Genomic DNA, 17,137 nt, shown 5'->3' on the forward strand with positions numbered 1-17,137 from the left:
CTTACATCCTGTTGTTTGGGAACCTCGGGTACAGGCAGTGTGACATCTAATTGCTAGTAGGTAATACTAAGCAAAAGCACAAGATTTAACAGTTTGAATGACTAATAAGATAAAAATTCAGCTTGTATAAATGTTTTAATTCTGTTTCCAATAAATTAAATAAAAAAGCAGCAGGAGTTTAACTTACATTTTCAAAATGCAAGTCACATTAACATTAGCATATTTTCACATAGCAGATTCCACCTGCTGTGCAACTCATCATCTTGTGGACACACTCTTAGTAATGTTGTTGCTAGTGTAGTGGTTTCACTTGGGCAAAACTTACTACCAGTAAGGCTCTTTACTAGTTCACTGCACAGCGCTGGTGGCAGCCACTGCTCTGGCAGATCAATGTTGCAGACTTCAATCCTTCCGTGCTTTACATCCATATCTACTTTAACATCAAGAACAGAATCTTTATAGACCATGCTAAAACAAGTGTTGATGCTGAACTTCGGTGTCTTTCCATACACCCATTCCCACGTTTGTAGTTCTTTAGTTTTATTATTAATTCCAGGAAGCACAGTCTCATCAGCTGGATTTATTAAGGTGATATGATGATCCATTTCGTGTTGTGTAGCATATTCTTCCGCAATGGCATCCAGGAGCATCTCACAAGTTAAACTGGGATCCTCTTCAAAGAGATTTTTCACTGAGGCAGGCACACTAGGAGTGGCATTGCTTTTTAGCCCTTTATAAGGACTTTTTAGCACAGAAGATAAAACAAACTTATCTGCGTTACAGAGTAAGGTACAGTGGTGATAAGCAGTTGTTCTTCCTAGCTTTGAAGCAGTACCTGAGATTTTGTATTGCCTATCTAGCAAGATGTCATATCTGTCAGTGACATGCACATCTAACCGGGGGCGCAAGGCTTTCAGTGCCTTCACAATTAGTTTCAGGTTTTCCATTCGTTCGTATTTTTTTCTGGTTGTAAAGAAAGTCAAATTGATGTTGCCTAAGTCATGATAAACTGTCCCCCCTCCACTTCTTCTCCTGGCTAGCTTTATATTTTTTTGCCTTAATAGCCTGAGGTTGCATTCCTGCCAGGGATTCTGATGTCTCCCTATTACCACAGCAGGGGAATTTCTCCAAAGGAAGAGGACCTGTTGGTTTTCTAAATTCATGTGGTCATGGATCCAGTCTTCCACTGCTAGATTTTGGTAAACGTCATTAGAAATAGATTGGATAATGAGGCCTCCACTAGTGGTGCTTCTGAAGCCAGCTTTTGGAGTTCTGAGGACACAGGATAGCTGAAGGCAGTTCTTTAATGATGACCGGAGTACCATGTTTTTAATAACCAGACAGTAAATGGAAGGAATGCTTGACCTGGTAAAGGTGAATGTGACAAGTGCACAGCCTGCTGCTGTGACAGAAATGAAATGCTAGTGGCAGTCATACTCTTCCCAGCATAGCAATACTTTTGAACTGATGTGAGTTATGAGGCACGTTTCCCCTCCTGAAGCTAATGATGCCATCCAGACCCTGATGTGTGCTTCACATAAAAGCTGGCATTGTCAGAGTAGCTTCTCCTCACAGTCCTTGGTGCGTTAAAGGCCAAAGGAAGAAACAGAATTAAACCGTGTTCTCCCCTCACTCAATACAGTCTTGCTAATACAATTTGACTTTGTGGATTTTACTAAACTTATTTTAACAGCCCAGGTTTATAAATTCGTTTTACACGGATCTGAGAGGAAGAAGCAGGCGCAACAAGCTGGCGGGCCGGCTGGGTGCGTGAGGAGCCAGGCAGCCGCCCGCAGCGCCCAGCCGTGAGGCGCGGCAAGCCCCGCCGAGTCACCGCACCCGGTACCACCCGCCGCCGCCCCGGCGCCATTTCGTTCTCGGCGGCTGCCCTCGGCGGCCACCCCCCACGGCGCGGCGACCTGAGGGGGGCTGCCCCGCCCCGCCACCGGCCGCCCTCCCGCCCTCCCCACGGCACCGGCCGCCCCTGCGCGCACGAGTCGCTACTCACGGCGCGGCGGGGCGGGGCGCGGCGGCGGCGCTCGTGCAGGCCGGTCAGAGCCGTAGTGCGGCCCCGCCGCGTGCTCCGGCACGGCACGCCTTCCGCTTCCCGGGGTTAGAGGTGCCGGGGGCGGGCGTCCGGCTGCCGGGGCTGTCCCGCCGTACGCGGCCGCCGCTGCCCGGGGTGAAACCGGGGAGGGGAGCCGGGGAGGCAGGCAGGCAGGCCGGCCGTCAGTCTGTGTGTCAGTCAGGCAGTCAGTCAGTCAGTCAGTCAGAGCCGGGGAGGCAGTCAGTCAGTCCGTCAGTCTGTGTGCCAGTCAGTCAGTCAGTCAGTCAGAGCCGGGGAGGCAGGCAGTCAGTCCGTCAGTCTGTGTGTCAGTCAGTCGGTCAGTCAGAGCCGGGGAGGCAGGCAGTCCGTCCGTCAGTCTGTCCGTCCGTCAGTCAGTCCGTCCGTCCATCTGCCCAGCTCCCCGGTGGCGGCGGAGGGCCGCAGGCCGCAGGCAGGCTTCTGCTGCTGGGGCAAGAGCTGAGGGGAGCGGGTGGCACCCCGGCGGGCGCGAGCCAGTTGTGCCTCTCACCCCGCAGCCCGCACGTGGTGCGGCTGGAGGAAGCTGGCGAGAGGTGGGAACGGGCAGCTGCTGTGCCGCCCGCCGCTGGATTATGGCTTTTCAGCTGGTAAAAGAAAACCAAGAAAAAAAAACCCAAACCCAAACCTCCTGTGGTAAGAGATTGTAAAAAGTTAAGCGATGTTAAAGAAAGTAGGTCAGTGTTGATCTTCGCAGCTTCTGCCAACATGGTAACTGCGAAGCATGGGATCGTGCCAACAAGAGGCAGATGCACGATGCATAAAAAGCGTGATTCTTCATGCAAGACCCAGCTGTGTGATTCCACACCACAGGATGTTCTGGATGCTAGAAGCTTTCATGAGTTAAGAAGGACACTGAACAAGTTCACACAAATGCACAGAGGCTTGTGACATACATAGAAACTACCCATGGTATTCATGAAGATACAGAAACTAAATGTTAATAGCATAATTCATTAACAAGCTGGAAGTGATCAAAGACTAGATAATTAAAGACTTATTGCGTGCAGCAGATTCTCTTCAGATTTGCATTGATTTAAGCCATTCTTAAAGTCTACCGGACTTTAGCTATAACCCTTCAAGAGCTACTGTCTGTATTTAAGCTTATACTGTGGGCCAACGTTAAATGCTAGTAGCTGAAGTTTTTATCCACAGTATCTATATGGGCAGATATGTGCTGTGTATCTCTTGCTTGTATATGGGTATTCATAAAGGGTACATTGCATGCTTTTATCTTCTTCCTTAATATCGGAGTCCCAAGACATGAAGGAATTGTAGAAGAAAAGGCTGGTACAACAGGTTGTGAGAATTCACATAGGCTAATCTTGAACAGTTACAGGTAAGCAATTTTTCTTTCAGTTCTAGGAATAGGTGGTTTAGGAATAAACATCAAATTGATATCCTTATTTAGGTGAAACGGTGAAATTACTTGAGGAAGCAGTTTGGCTTCTGGTATGTAATCGGGCATGTATTTGCTTTACCAATAAAGAAAACTGTTTATGATGTGGCCTGAGTTGCCTTCTCATTGAAGAAACAGTACCAGAACAGCTATATTCCCTGACAGGTGAAGGAGAAAAGAAGGTGGATAAGGGTGAAAGGCTGCCGAGATTCAAGATGTGAGCGTGGGGTTGTTTATTACTGAAAAATGAGATAATTAAGAGCATGACAGTTCCTTACATAACTCTTAAATGTGTGGGTGTAGTAGGGCAAGCAAAAAGAAACCATTGCCACAAGTGAGCTGGTGGTGATTAGTGGGAGTAACAGACTAAAAGGAGTCTGATGCGTGTGCCCCAGCACTTGGCATGTTTTATTGTCACATTGAGAAAAGAAAAAAGTTGGGAGTTATTTTAAGCTGTTTGAAGTGGGCATAACTTCTTGCTAAATTAGACTGATGATAACGTCACTGGGGTGAACTGTTCCGTAATGCATAGGGTAAAAAGTATGTGGACTTCATTGTGCCATAAAAATGTAGTGATTTAGCGTTCTGAATACTGGAAAATCAACTTTTTGAGGCAGTTGGCAAAACACAGAAGTGAACCTGGACACTTTAGTGCTGGTCAGAGGAAGTGAATGCATCTTGTGGGACTTCTGATGTTACTAAAAACCGAACAAAATATGGGACCATTTGTTTCCATTTTGGCACTTGACTTGAAATTTGCAATGTGTCATTTTGCCACGGGATGTCACTGAAAACATACTGTGAGCTGTTACAATCCCCGTTTTTCTAGTTGAAAACTAGGCCTAAACAAGGCAACTCTCTGTTCCCTTAATTAGAACCAGAATTTGCTAAAAAATGTAAAGTGTGCAGAATACTATGTGGACAGGTAAAAATGTCTTGGGCCTGTTTCTGATATGCTGAAGGATAAAACACACATGCAACAATAGCCACTCTTCTGGAAAAGTATGTATTGTTGAAGACAAACCCAAGAAGATAATTAGGAGTATTTGGCAATAAGCAAAAATTATATATTTATAATTTATTTATCTCTTCACTCAGTCTAGTGAGGACTGCATTATGTCAGAAACTGCAAGATTTGGAGGGTGAAGTTAATATAATAGTGGTAGTGCAAATCTGTACTAATGCCATCTTCTATGTGGACTCTTAAAATTTCTTAGGTCTTAATTACTGTTGTTTAAATCACGTATCTGCAAAATACAGCACAATTATTATTTTTCCTTTTGAAAACAATCCTGTGTATTATTTTCATTCTTTCTTTGATCAACAAAGCTTTCTTTGGTATGCAAAAAGCAAAGCAGCTGCTCTGCACAACATTAACCAGCATTAACATACAAGAGAACTCACCATATGTCACTTAGAGAAAACTATAGACATTCCAGAACAAAACCAATTAAAAATATGTAATTTCACTTCTAAAATGAATTTTCATGAAGAATAATTTTAGTAAAGTTATGAAAACCTGAAATGTTCTTTTCACGTTTCTGGGAGATAAACATGATAATGAAGAGTCTTCCCTGATGATTTCCACCATACCAAAATGGAAAAGTAAGGCTTAGAAGAAATCCAGGATGGGGAGAGGAATAGAGAAAGACTCTTTCTCTTTTTCCAGAAGTTAAAATCCCACCCGGTCTTTGGGTGGGGATCATATTTCAGAGGTATTACTGTAATCCACAAAAAGGTGAGCTCTATCCAGGAGTGCTCATTAGTGGCAGCTTGCCAAAAAACTGGCACAGCCTCCAGGATATAAAGTTGTGTGAATGGCTAACAGGGAAGAGAGTACATTTTTTTTTTCTCTAGTTTCTCAGCTTGACTTTGGGACTGCTTAAAGCAGCCTCTTTCAAAGACTGTATATCCATGCCCAGCATGAGCAGGCAAGAGGAGTCATGGGATCCACAGGGCCTCCATACTCTTCTCACATTGCTTCCTTCAAAGGCACCAGTTCTCTCGTCTCTGTGCTATTCCAAGAAGAAATGTATAGCTGGAGGTGCTGTAAATAAGAACTGCCTTGGGGTATGAGAAAGCAAGAGGAGTAATTTCTTTCATATGATTTTGTTAGTGGAATAACAAAAAGTGTACTTAGACTTGTAATGCCTTGATGTTTTTAACTTTAAAATGTTTGTAAATGAGAGACTATGTTAGTCCTTTAAAAACCATTACAAAGCAGGAATGAGTTCAGACTGGGGTTTATCATACGTGTGAAGCTAATGCTTGACACTTTCAAGAAAAGTATAATTTTAAAGGAAATATTTATTCTAATACAGGTAATATTGTATTATATACAGATGGCACATATATCTTACAAATACATACGTGAATTAGATGGGGTTTGGATAGAAGATAAGGTTTAATTAAAGGAAAGCTATTTTCACGAGATTAAGTCTTACCTATTTTGTTTTATTCTTGTCAAGCCAGCGACATTGTATAGTTGTCGTTGGAGTTTTCATCCATAAAATTATCTCCCTGGATATTAGTTTCTGAAAGAGAGGAACCTAATGAGGTTTCAGGTGAGGTGTTCAGCTGAGCTCACTGTCTGTCCCGGGTGATCAGCTTTGGCAGTTTTACAATACCCATCTTCTCTCCTGGGGCTGGACTGACCTGTAAACATTGTTTTCACTGCCTTTCCCTGTCTTTCTGTGAGACTTTTGGATTAATCCAGGGGTGGTGGTGGTGGGTGGGGGGGGGGGGGGTGTGAGGCCTATGCTGCATGTGTGTGGATAGTCCCAGGGAGGTTTGAATTAAAGGTAGTTGAGTACTTTAAAGCCAAAGAATTCCATTCGAACCAACAATGGGAGGTATTGATGTGTATGTCAATCTGTGATGTGATATCCACCTCGCCCTTTCCATCCCCAAATAACTATGAAGAACTTAACTTTTATTTGAGGAAGTCGTCGTCTTTGTCGAGGTCTGAAGAGAACATTATGTCGCTTGAGGAGACCCTTGGCTTAGCTCCCCTCTGCCAGCAAAAAAGCCATTCAAAAAGATATAGCAGCAACCAGTCATTCAATATTCATTTGTACTTAAAAGCAAAAAGAAATATGAGCACCTATCCTTGAGTTTAGTAATGTTTATTGAAGATCTATGCTATGTCATAAACCTGATACCTTGCTGTTTAATTTTCATAGGTAAGAGTTACTCAAAAATGTCTCAGCATGAAACCAAGTAGAGAAATAATTAAAATTTCTATGAAGAGCAGTGCTTATAAATATTTATATCAGAATTAATGGAAAAAGGGTTTTACTGACAATTTCATACAAGATATTACAGTACATAATTTAAAACGATTTTTTAGGATTATTTCTGACCTCTCATTTGATTTTGCCTCTAGCATTTTGTCACCGAAAATCGGGCATAAAACTCCTTAACACCAACATAGTATTAAGAAGCAGGCATTATTTATTGTGGTGCTGGATGCACGGGGGATCCCTCCACCTAACGTGCATCCCCAACTATTTTGTGGGGTCCAGTTTTATGTTACATGCCTATATATATTCGTAACATTTCCAGAAATTATCTGTGTATGTATGAGTCTTCTCAGGGGCTTCGTTAATACTATCGTGTCTGTTTTACGCTTCTGCAGTTATGCCTCCAGGTGGCCGCGTGATGGTCTGGTAGTTGTTAGCTTCTCTTCACTGCTCTTCATTCTGTGTTTTGCCCCATGACCCACTAGGTTCTTACACACATCCCTTACTTGGCACCCCTTTTACAAACCGAAGAACCAGCTCGGCCTGGTTTTTCTGCTGCAGACCCTCTCTTACCACTTAACACATTCCTTGGTGAAGGTAAACACTTCCATGTATGGTGAGCAGCTACATACAAGAACGGTAGCTGGCCCCAAACACATAGCTGACCTAAACCTAAACGTTTTTTCATGTGCTGGAACAAAGGATGAGTTAGTTTTTTATGCATTGGAACAAAGGTATATGAAGTAACTACAGCATTGTATCCATTTTGGTCATACACACCTGTAAGGACAACAGGTTTTATAGTCATCTTTGAAAGCAAGATTAAGCGAATAAAAGCGTGGAGACTGCCCACGCGCTACAGACGCTGCTTAGGTGAGTGCTGGGCTGGTACCGCGCCAGAAGCTGGTACATCCATCACAGCTGCTTGGCTTCTGCCAGCAGCACTCCCAGCTCAGGGAAATGGGACAGCCCCAGGGGGAAGGGCAGTACTCCACGAACGTCGTGGCTGTGGATAGCTGTTCCTTCGGGGGGGAGCTGGAGTTGCGGTTTCTACGGCTCCTCACACCCATCCAGCCCAGCCACGGCTTTCACTCGACTACCTGAGGGGAGACGAACCGGAGAAGCTTCGCCCCAGCGCGCGCTCGCGCCTCCGAAGGCCGCGGGCCACCCCCGGGCCTGTGGAGACGGGGGCGGGAAACCGGCGGGGCGCAGCGGTCCCCGCCCTGCCCCGCCCCGCCCCCGTTGGCCGGCGCCCGTGAACGCGGAGGGCGGCAGTCGTCGGGGCCTGTGGGTGCCTCACCTGGCCCCGGCAGCTGCTATGAGCGCCCGGCGCTCTCCGGGGCGCCGGAGGGGCAGAGCGGAGCGTCACCCCAAGGTAGAGAGCGGCGGGGCCTCGCTGGGGTGGGGTGTGCGCCGAGCGGCAGGGGCGGCGGCCGGGACTGCGGGCATGCCAGGTGCTGTTGCCGTGTGTGCTGTGGAGAGCAGGGGGAAAGGAGCATCTTAAATGGTTCATCTCCGACATACATGGATCTTGAAACAGTTCTGGGGACTTCATCAGTCCAAAAAATTTACTAAGTCTGAATTCTTTTGGTCACGCTACAAGGCGTGCTGCAGGTGTCCGTGGGGCTGCGTGACGTTCAGAGCAGCCTCGTGTGAGGTGCCATCCCGCTGGCAAGGCCAGTGTTGCATTTATCACGGTTCAGAGGACGGTGGTAAAATGTGTCCAAAGAAGTAGTTCAGTCCTAACACTTTACAGCAAGCATAAATAATAGTTATGTTAGGATATATAACTGTTACTATGTTTTTCAAAAAGTGCTCTTTCACGAGTTGAGGAAGAAGTGGTATTGTGAGTGAGCAAATACTATGTACTCTATCTGTAAATTTGAGTCCTTGATGCTGATTTAAAGAATCAATTACCAATTTGTGAGCTGAGGATATCTTTATTTGGCAGCGCTGGGTGCATGGGGGATTGCTCCACCAAAATCATGCGCACCTAGGGGACTTTTCAGTCCCTTCTTTATACAGGCTACTCATACCTATTCATTAATTTTCTGGGAAATCATTTACATATTCATTACACTTCTGGGGACTCATTTACATATCTCGCGCCTGCACAATATCCTTGAGGAGTGGTCATCTGGGGGTCTTCAGGATGAAGATCGTGAGTCTTCCTCCAGTGAACTTTTTACCTCTTGTCTCTGCGCAGACTCCATTCCTCACTAAACTATTAACCATGATTTAAAGTTCTTGCTTTGCCATGTTGCAGAAACGACAGATACTTAAAACCATATATTTTCTTAGAGATAACAAAAATCCAAGGGCCTAGCAATTACTACAATGCTCAGCCAGCTGCTGAAGGTACCTTGAAGGTTACTCTGATCTGTTCTCTTCCCTTTCTGGAAAGACTAGGGCAATGCATATTATATGGAGAAAGTTGTGAGTGCTTCTTCCAAAGAGAACAGAATGCTAGGATGGCATTCACCTCATCTAATTGGCATGTCAGTGGTGATGATGGCTGTAATAGAGGTATCTAGGCTGTCTTTATTGTCAGAGGTACTCCTAGGGCATGTTTAATTTCAAGATGCGTGCCTAAATTTGATCACAGGAATCACTTTCTAGCAATGCCTCTTTGTAGGTACCCAAAATTAAGTCAGCTTACTCCTGAACAAAATTATCACTTACACTGGTGCTTAAAAACACCTTGAGGCTGATGGTCAGACTGATGATCAGTGGCAGAGATTTGATTCAGATGAGGCTGAATGTGGTAGGGAAATTGCTCATCAAACCAGCTGCCCTAAGTTTCCTTGAAATTCTTGAATCTGGGCATGGAGAGAAACTGTTGTGGTTGTGCTGGTGGTGATAACTTCCTGCTGGCGGGTAATTGATGTTCATATTCTGCTGTTAGACCCGTGGGCTATATCCTGTGTTGTAACAAGAGCAGACTGTCGGGCACTGAACAGTGCTGTGAGGCACTGGTGTGCCTGCCATCCACCCACCCTCTCTCGCTGCAGCTCATTCATCTTTCACTGAGGGACTCATTCCAGCAACTCTATCATAGTTATTTTGAGAAAGCTGCCAGAAGAGCACTCTGTCTTTCTCTTCCTTCTTGTATTTCAAAGTGTTTGAGGTTTTGTAAGAAAACATGACAGTAGTGTGCGTTGATGATAACTACCTTAATATCCCTACATTCAGCTGAACTGAACAAAATTTGAACACTTACAAATGTTTCTGGCTGTGCTATATATTTGAGAGGATGCTGATGAATAGAGGTAATTCCTAAGTTATGCCCGTGTTTCTTAGCATCGTGTATTTCCTCTATTTTGATGTAGCTGAAATACAAAAAGATGTGTTTCTGCATCCTTCTGTGCCTAGCAAATTAAATGGTAGCTTTCTCCTCCCTCGTTTATGTTGCTGCAACAAGCCGTGATGAGCGATGGTTGTTTGTGCTTTATGATTTTTTTTATGGCGATGAGTATTTGTTATTAATTGTTATTAATTCAGTAGCATTTGCTCGCTCAGGCTTGATGAAAACATAAAAATAAAATGACAATGAAAATAAAGTCACAATTTTTTCACTGACTCTCCTGATATATTTATATACCTGTAGAACAGAAGAAGTGGCAAAATTAACTACTACAGAATGTCACAGGACGGAGCCCACCCAGAATGCTTTTTGCCACAAAGCATCTTTCAGGTCTTCCTAAATAATTCAAAATGTATTTTTGTGCACCGCTAGTAGTGGCTGGAGAAAATTCTCTGACTGTTAGAATCAAGTGAACATCACAGAATTCAGTATTCAGTGATACTGATTTCTCATGCATTACGGAATTGGTGTGTGCAAGCAGTGGAGTTTCTGCATCACACTGTATCCATATCTTGATTGGGCTGGGATTTTGGAAATTTGAGAACTCAGAAAATTGGAAAGCTGTGTGAGGCAGTAATGGTCCTACAGACTGAGATGTTACAATAAGTTGCTAGTGCCAAAATAGTTAGCAACTTCTGGATTCTTACAAAAAGGCCATATAGTATTTTTCTAAAAAGACATTATTTCAGGGAAATTGTTAACATTTTGATGTTATTTTATATTATGATATAGATTTATATTATATATTTTTATTTATTATTTTATATTTTATTGATGAATTCAATTTAATAATTCATTTGCTACATTTCTGCTGGCCTTTATGAAGTATGTGTAAGGGATACGAGCCCAAGTCAGAGAGGGTGATTGAAGGCATTCCTAAAATCTAACAGAACCATAGTAACTGTTGGTAGCTTGAGGCTAGGCCAAGAGAGGTATTTCCGCTTACAGTAGTATGGGAGAATAACTGTAGTTTGACAGTTTGAGAAAGTTTTTGACTTAAAGGTTAAGGATCAGATTCTCCATTGTCCAGAACCTTAAAAATTTCTGTTCAAAATGGTGCTAGTAGTGTGCCTATTCTTAATTTGTGAATAATGTATACTAGTGGGTTTTTTAAGCATAAATCGCTTCTTATTATGAAATACTCTCTGCAAATCCTTGAAGATTAAGTAAAACATTTCCTTCTTATCCTCACAGACTGAAGATCTGAAGAAGATAAACCACGAGCTAAGGAAGCATGTCATACAACTTCTTGATAACAAGCAAGTGGTGGAAAATCAAGTGGATAGGTTCACTTGTAAAAGTGATCGTCTGTATAAAGAACTGGCTGTAATTGGCAAACTATCTGAGCAGCTGGAAAAAGAATTGCTATTGAATACTGCTGATAAGGAGCTTGAGGAAGCAAAGGTATCTTCTTATTAGAATGAATATTGTGCAGTGATATTTTAATGTTGTTTGCTAATATTCTGGCAACTGTTTTGGGGTTGGTTTTCTTTTTTTGCCTTTTGGTCTGAATTTCTAGCTTTCATCTCTGCTTTGAAGTATATTTGCAGGGATGGAGGAGCAGTAGGTGCTGGCAGTATGTTATTTTTCAGGTGTAGAATGATGCAAGGATTAAAATCATGCTTGCAGTTGGAAAGAATGTGGTTTCAGTGAAAACTGGTTTTGATTTTCCAGGATAATGGAAAATTGCGTTCTATGCACATGCAATTATGTGATTTAGTAGTAGTGGTGAGATGGGAGAAAGCATATTCTTTGTTTGCCATTAGTGTAGCTACATACATATTTCTTTAGCCCATAGGTATAGTCAAGCTGTCCCTGTTTTCCAAAGTTTCTCAGTAAGACAGTTCTGGGAAAAGTGTTCCATGCTTCCTTTTTCATTCATTCACCTGACAGTAACTCAACTGTTACAGTTTTTCCTAATCCTGTACTGCATCTGAAGATAAAACTTCTAACGGATTCCCTTCTAGATTAAGTTTATTGTTACTAAATAGTATGTTTTCAGCCTAATCAAACTAGAAAACATACACAAAATTGGACTAGAATAGTTGAGTTAAAATGCTGGATTTGCACTAATGATTATGCAAAACTAATGCATCTCTTGCTCTCATTTTTTATGGTAGATTCAAGTTCAACAGCAGCAGAACAAGATAAGGAAGCTGGAACACACGGTGAAAACACTGAAATCTGTGAGTTAAACATGTATCCTTAGTATATATGTAGCTACGAAATCGGGTCATTTCCACATGAAATTAAGTACTTGTATAAGTGGATTTCGCTTGCTTTGTTTTCACTGATAACAGACAAGTTCTGGAATGGATAAACATGTCTGTTTTCATTTGTAGTTTTCTGTCTCTAGATGGATGGGTATCCGTTTATATTTTGCAGCTAGCCTGTAATGATTTTGCTTTTGACAATCTTAATATTTTTTTTTTTACAAAATTGCATATGACTGTTCTGAATACCTTGCAAAACAGAAGTAACATTTTTTTTCTTTAACAATTGTCTCTTGGTATTCTGTCTTCCTTAATGTGTTATGATACTATTGGAATATTTTGAAATTTACACAATGTTGTAATTGTAGAAATATTTGCCAGTGGTAAATCTAACTTAAATTAACATTTGAATTTATTAAGTGGACTCATTCACTTGCTTCCACTATAAATTTATAGGGAATATTTAATGTGTTCAAGACAATAATTTTGTACTGTAATTTAAATATTTGTCTCAAATTTCAGAGGAGTGGGATGGTTGTAGTTTGGTTGGTTTTTTTTTTTTTTCTTTCCTGTATATGATATTTGAGCTTATGCCACAATCCTGCAAAGAACCCAGCTCTGGGAAGAAAACCACTCTGACCATGTAGAGTTTGCTGCTCAATTTTCTTGGACAGATTTTGATCCTTCAGCCACAAAGTTTGAGATTTGAGAGCTAGATTTACTTAATTATAAGTTTTCAGGGTTTTAAACACCTACTTCTGCATGTGTTTTAACAAAAATAATACTAAATTTGCAGAATTTAGTATTCCCTAGGTGCTTAAACTTTCAAGAGTCCATCTACCAACAGATAGATTGTAACGGAGAGGGATTTGGTGTGCACTTTTGAACTTTGGCATTGCAGTTAATCTCCAAAATCTGTTTTAGGCTCACACATGACTTTAGGATTTCATCTGTATACTTATTTGCACATTACTTTATTTTCATTTCAAAAATAGACCTTTCATGGATCTCAAGCAAACATAGTGACCTAATTTCTTTCATATTTAAAAATGCATTAAATACTCCAATACAAATCTACTTAGTTGTCCTCCTTAGTTTTGAACAGATATATTCCTGGTTAATTAACATTTAGCTTTTATGTCCTTCTCTGTCCTGTTAGATCCATTTTAAGACATTCAGACATATCCTGCAACATAACAAAAAAGAGAAAATACAGACATTGAGAAGTTAAAAGTTAAAGAATGTTGCAAAAATTCTATTTTGGTGAATTAATTCTCTCATTTCTGCACATGCAGGTTATTCTACAAACAGAAGCTGAAGTAAAGCAAGGGAGGTCACCTTCAAGGCTTGATGCCTTTATTAAGACATTGGAAGAGGACAGAGACTACTATAAATGTCAGACTGAGAATTTGCTGAAGGTATTTAAAAACGCATTTTCAAGTCCTATGCAAACTTCTACTTGTGGCAGCATGTCAACAAAAAAATCACCTATCCAGGTAAGCTTGGGAAAACACTTTGAAAGAGGAGGAATGCATTTTTTAGAATGTTGGTTTATCTTATGCTAAACTACCAAAGCCATAAGTACCAGGAAGAAAAACTAATTGATTATAAATAGAAGGATGCATAAGATGGGAACGGGTCAATAATGTGAACTTAACTGCTGCTTTACATTGCATGCATGTATATCACTTGAAATGGTTACTGGCAACTACTTAAATTTTAAGTAATTATTAACATGATTGTTAGTACCGTTTGTGGTAGACATTTGCTGCTCAAAATAAAAGTGTATTTTACAAATGTTATGTATATCTCTACTTTAGTACTAAATAATATGTATGTATGGTCTTGACTATCTGGAGGTTACTAGGTTGAAGGTTTATTAAATCTTTCATAGAAATTTCCAAATCAGATATAAGAAGAAAACATATCAAGGTTTTTTTCTCTGCTTTAAACTTATATCACCTTATTCTTTAAAGGGAGTGAGTTCTGATCCAGAAGTTTTGAAAATATGGAGAGAACGTGAAGAACTTAAGTCAATGCTGAAAAAATATGAGCGCCATGTGGCAGAAATTCATGGTAACTTCAAAGTTTTAACAGCTGAGAGAGACAACATTGTCAGTCTTTATGGACAGGTAATTTTGTTTATATTTGTATGGTTAATTAAAATAAGATGATGTACAAGATAAAAATCCTACTTTTGTTTTTGTGTGAAAAAGAAAAAGTGCAAAGCATTTGTTTAAAAAAAAAAGTTATGGAAATTCTGTAATTTGGTTCTGAGAGTTAAATACAAGTTTGTGAGTGCTGTCCTGAGTTAAGAGTGTTTCCCTGAATCAAAGAATATATGCGCAAATTACTACTTCATCTTTGATACTACACAGTTTCTGGGATGTTCTGCATTACCAGCCATTTGTCACAGTAATATTTTACATTTTTTATTCCACATTTCTGTTATGCTGCTGTTTTTAAAAACAGGCACAGGAAGAGATTTCCCAACTTTGTCCGGAATTTATCAAATGCTCTAGGACTCCTAAATGTGCTGTGGCAGCTCAAGCTATGTTAAGACATGTGGAGATAGAAAGGGATACAGCACTGTCAGATTTCCGAAGGATGACTACAGAACGTGACAGCCTCAGGGAGCAGTTAAAGGTTTGATTCCACCCCCTCCAGGTTATTTTACCATGAAAAGTTAGTGCTGTAATTGGTGACTAAAGATTTCCATTCTAATCCAGAGAGTTAATGGCATTACATGTCTGTGTTGAGTTCAGACTTGTTTTTATGTGATTTTGTTGTTTGATACAGATTTCCCAAGAGATTGTGTTTAAAGAAAAGGCTCATTTGGAACAGAGAATTGAAGAGCTAGAAACTACTATTCAAAATGTAAGGGAAAATAATTATTTTTGGAATTGTAAATGTGGTAATACAGGTAGTGTTCATGGTTAATCCTGCAGGACCAACCTGACTTTCTGTCAGGAAACAATGGGCTAAGGGCAGTGGATGTTACTTACCAAGACTGTAACAAGGCTTTTGAGAGTTACCCACAGTGTTCTTGTATCCAGGTTAGGGTGTTATGGTCTGGATGGGTGGGCAGCTAGATGGGGAAAAAATTGATAGGATGGTCAGTCTTACCAGGTAGCATTTCATTTGGCTTGGAGACTGTTAACATTGAGCACCATGGGGGTTTGTTCTGAGGCCTGTCCTGTTTAACATTTTTATCAGTGACCTGAAGGAGGCAACAAAATTGCAGGCTCATAAAGAAAGCTTGCAGATGACACCAAATTAGGGAAAACTGTTGATACGCTCAAGAGCAGGGCTGTCGTCCCCAGCAACCGAGACAGGCAGGAAGAATGGACAACGGGAACCTTATGACGTCCAACAAGGATGAATGCCAAGTTCTGAATTTGGGAAGAAGAGCCATTGTCACCAGTACAGGTTGGAGCCAATGGGTCTGGGAGCAGCTCTGCTGAAAATTCAGGCCCTGGAGGCCCTGGTATACAGCAAGCTGTACGTGACCCAGCAGTGTGCCATAGTGGCAAAGGCGGGCAAGAGTGTTGTAGGCTGTATAAACAGGACACAGCCTGTAGCTCAAGGGAGGTGATTGCCCCCCTTTACTTAGCACTCATTAGACCACACCTGGAATACGCGGCATCCAGTTTTGCCACCATGGTACAAGAAACACATTACCAAACTGGAGTGAGTTTAATGTAGAGCTCCCACAATATTTAGGGCTGGAACACTTTCCCTATGAGAGGAGACTAGTAGAACTGGGCTTGTTCCACCTGAGGTAGAGGTGGCTTAGGGAGGACCCAAGTCCTACCTGCCGGTGCTCATCAAGAAGTCAGAAACAGGCTTTTCACAGCAGTGCATGGTGGAAGGATGAGAAACAATGGGCATCAGTTGAAAGGAGGAGGTTTCAGGCTGAACACACAAGGAAATACTTTCTCGTAAGGACAGTCAAGCAGTCCCCAGCATTGTTGGAGACTTTCAAGACTGGACTGGACGAAGTCCCAGGCAACCTGACCTCAGAGCTGGCCCTGCTTTGAGCAGGAGTTTAGATTAGAGACCTCCCAGAGTCCATTCCAGTGTGAATTATCTTATGATTGTATATTATTAAGACCTGATGCTCCAAAAACAGATGTAATTGTATGGTTCTGTTTTAAGTTACTTGTGTGTGCAATTGTCTGCTAATATATGGTGCTAAAACAGAAAATGAAAACATTAATAAAATCAATATAAATCTTCAATATATTTACAGTCTTGGTAGAACTTGAGTTTTAAATAGATTAACATTGATTTCTGGAGTGTATCTTTCTTCTAGATCTTGTGACTATAAATTCTATTTAATTTTCTTTTTCCCCTTCAGCCTTTTAAATCCTACCAAGCTTGTAAGTGTAGTGCCAAGGTCTATAATAGTACACTGAGTGCATCTGTAATGAAGAATACACTGTAGGCTTCAATAGCTCTGAGTACTCTGAGTAGTAAATTAGCTTTAATCACACGCTTGACATATGATGTGCAGTGAATATTGGGAATAGGCTTGTTTTAGGTACATCATCTTATTTCTTGAGTTCATTTGGTACCCTTTGAGGGCAGTACATCAATATGAAATTTATGGCATTAATATGGAAAAAGTTACTATGTACCAGAGCCTTACTGACTTGCTCTTTAGAGGTATGACTTTTGATTATAGTAACACAAAAATTAGTACCGAAAGAATCAGTAAATGAGAAGAGGGGTGAGGTGGAGATTTTTTTTACCTTGAGAGCCATTTCAAGTAATTTCGAAAGGACAGTTCTTTGAATGTTAAGTTTAAGCATTTAATAAAGCAGGGGTCCTCAA

At 41.3% G+C, this 17,137-nt stretch overlaps 2 protein-coding genes across 2 annotated transcripts in view; one reads left to right on the forward strand and one right to left on the reverse strand.

The window, feature by feature from the left end:
* Positions 1-116: 116 nt before the first annotated feature.
* LIPT1 (lipoyltransferase 1) lies at positions 117-2,125 on the reverse strand. The gene is made up of 2 exons (XM_040584760.1): positions 2,009-2,125; positions 117-1,577 (listed from the first exon to the last, which is right to left on the reverse strand). Exon 2 carries the CDS (start codon positions 1,323-1,325, stop codon positions 204-206), a length of 1,122 nt encoding a protein of 373 aa, XP_040440694.1. The 5' UTR covers positions 1,326-1,577; positions 2,009-2,125; the 3' UTR covers positions 117-203.
* Positions 2,126-9,220: 7,095 nt separating this feature from the next.
* Positions 9,221-17,137, forward strand: part of TSGA10 (testis specific 10) — a 28,230-nt gene continuing 20,313 nt past the window's right edge. The window contains exons 1-7 of the mRNA XM_040584170.1: positions 9,221-9,277; positions 11,283-11,492; positions 12,209-12,274; positions 13,597-13,797; positions 14,278-14,433; positions 14,774-14,947; positions 15,101-15,178. Coding sequence (XP_040440104.1) covers positions 9,221-9,277; positions 11,283-11,492; positions 12,209-12,274; positions 13,597-13,797; positions 14,278-14,433; positions 14,774-14,947; positions 15,101-15,178 — 942 coding nt within the window. The remainder of the gene's footprint in view (positions 9,278-11,282; positions 11,493-12,208; positions 12,275-13,596; positions 13,798-14,277; positions 14,434-14,773; positions 14,948-15,100; positions 15,179-17,137) is intronic.

The sequence above is a fragment of the Falco naumanni genome, chromosome 2, assembly GCF_017639655.2.
Source record: "Falco naumanni isolate bFalNau1 chromosome 2, bFalNau1.pat, whole genome shotgun sequence".
NCBI lineage: Eukaryota > Metazoa > Chordata > Aves > Falconiformes > Falconidae > Falco > Falco naumanni.

Coding starts and splice junctions, on each gene's coding strand:
- LIPT1 (XM_040584760.1), bottom strand. CDS start 1,325: ATGGTACTCCGGTCATCATTAAAGAACTGCCTTCAGCTATCCTGTGTC.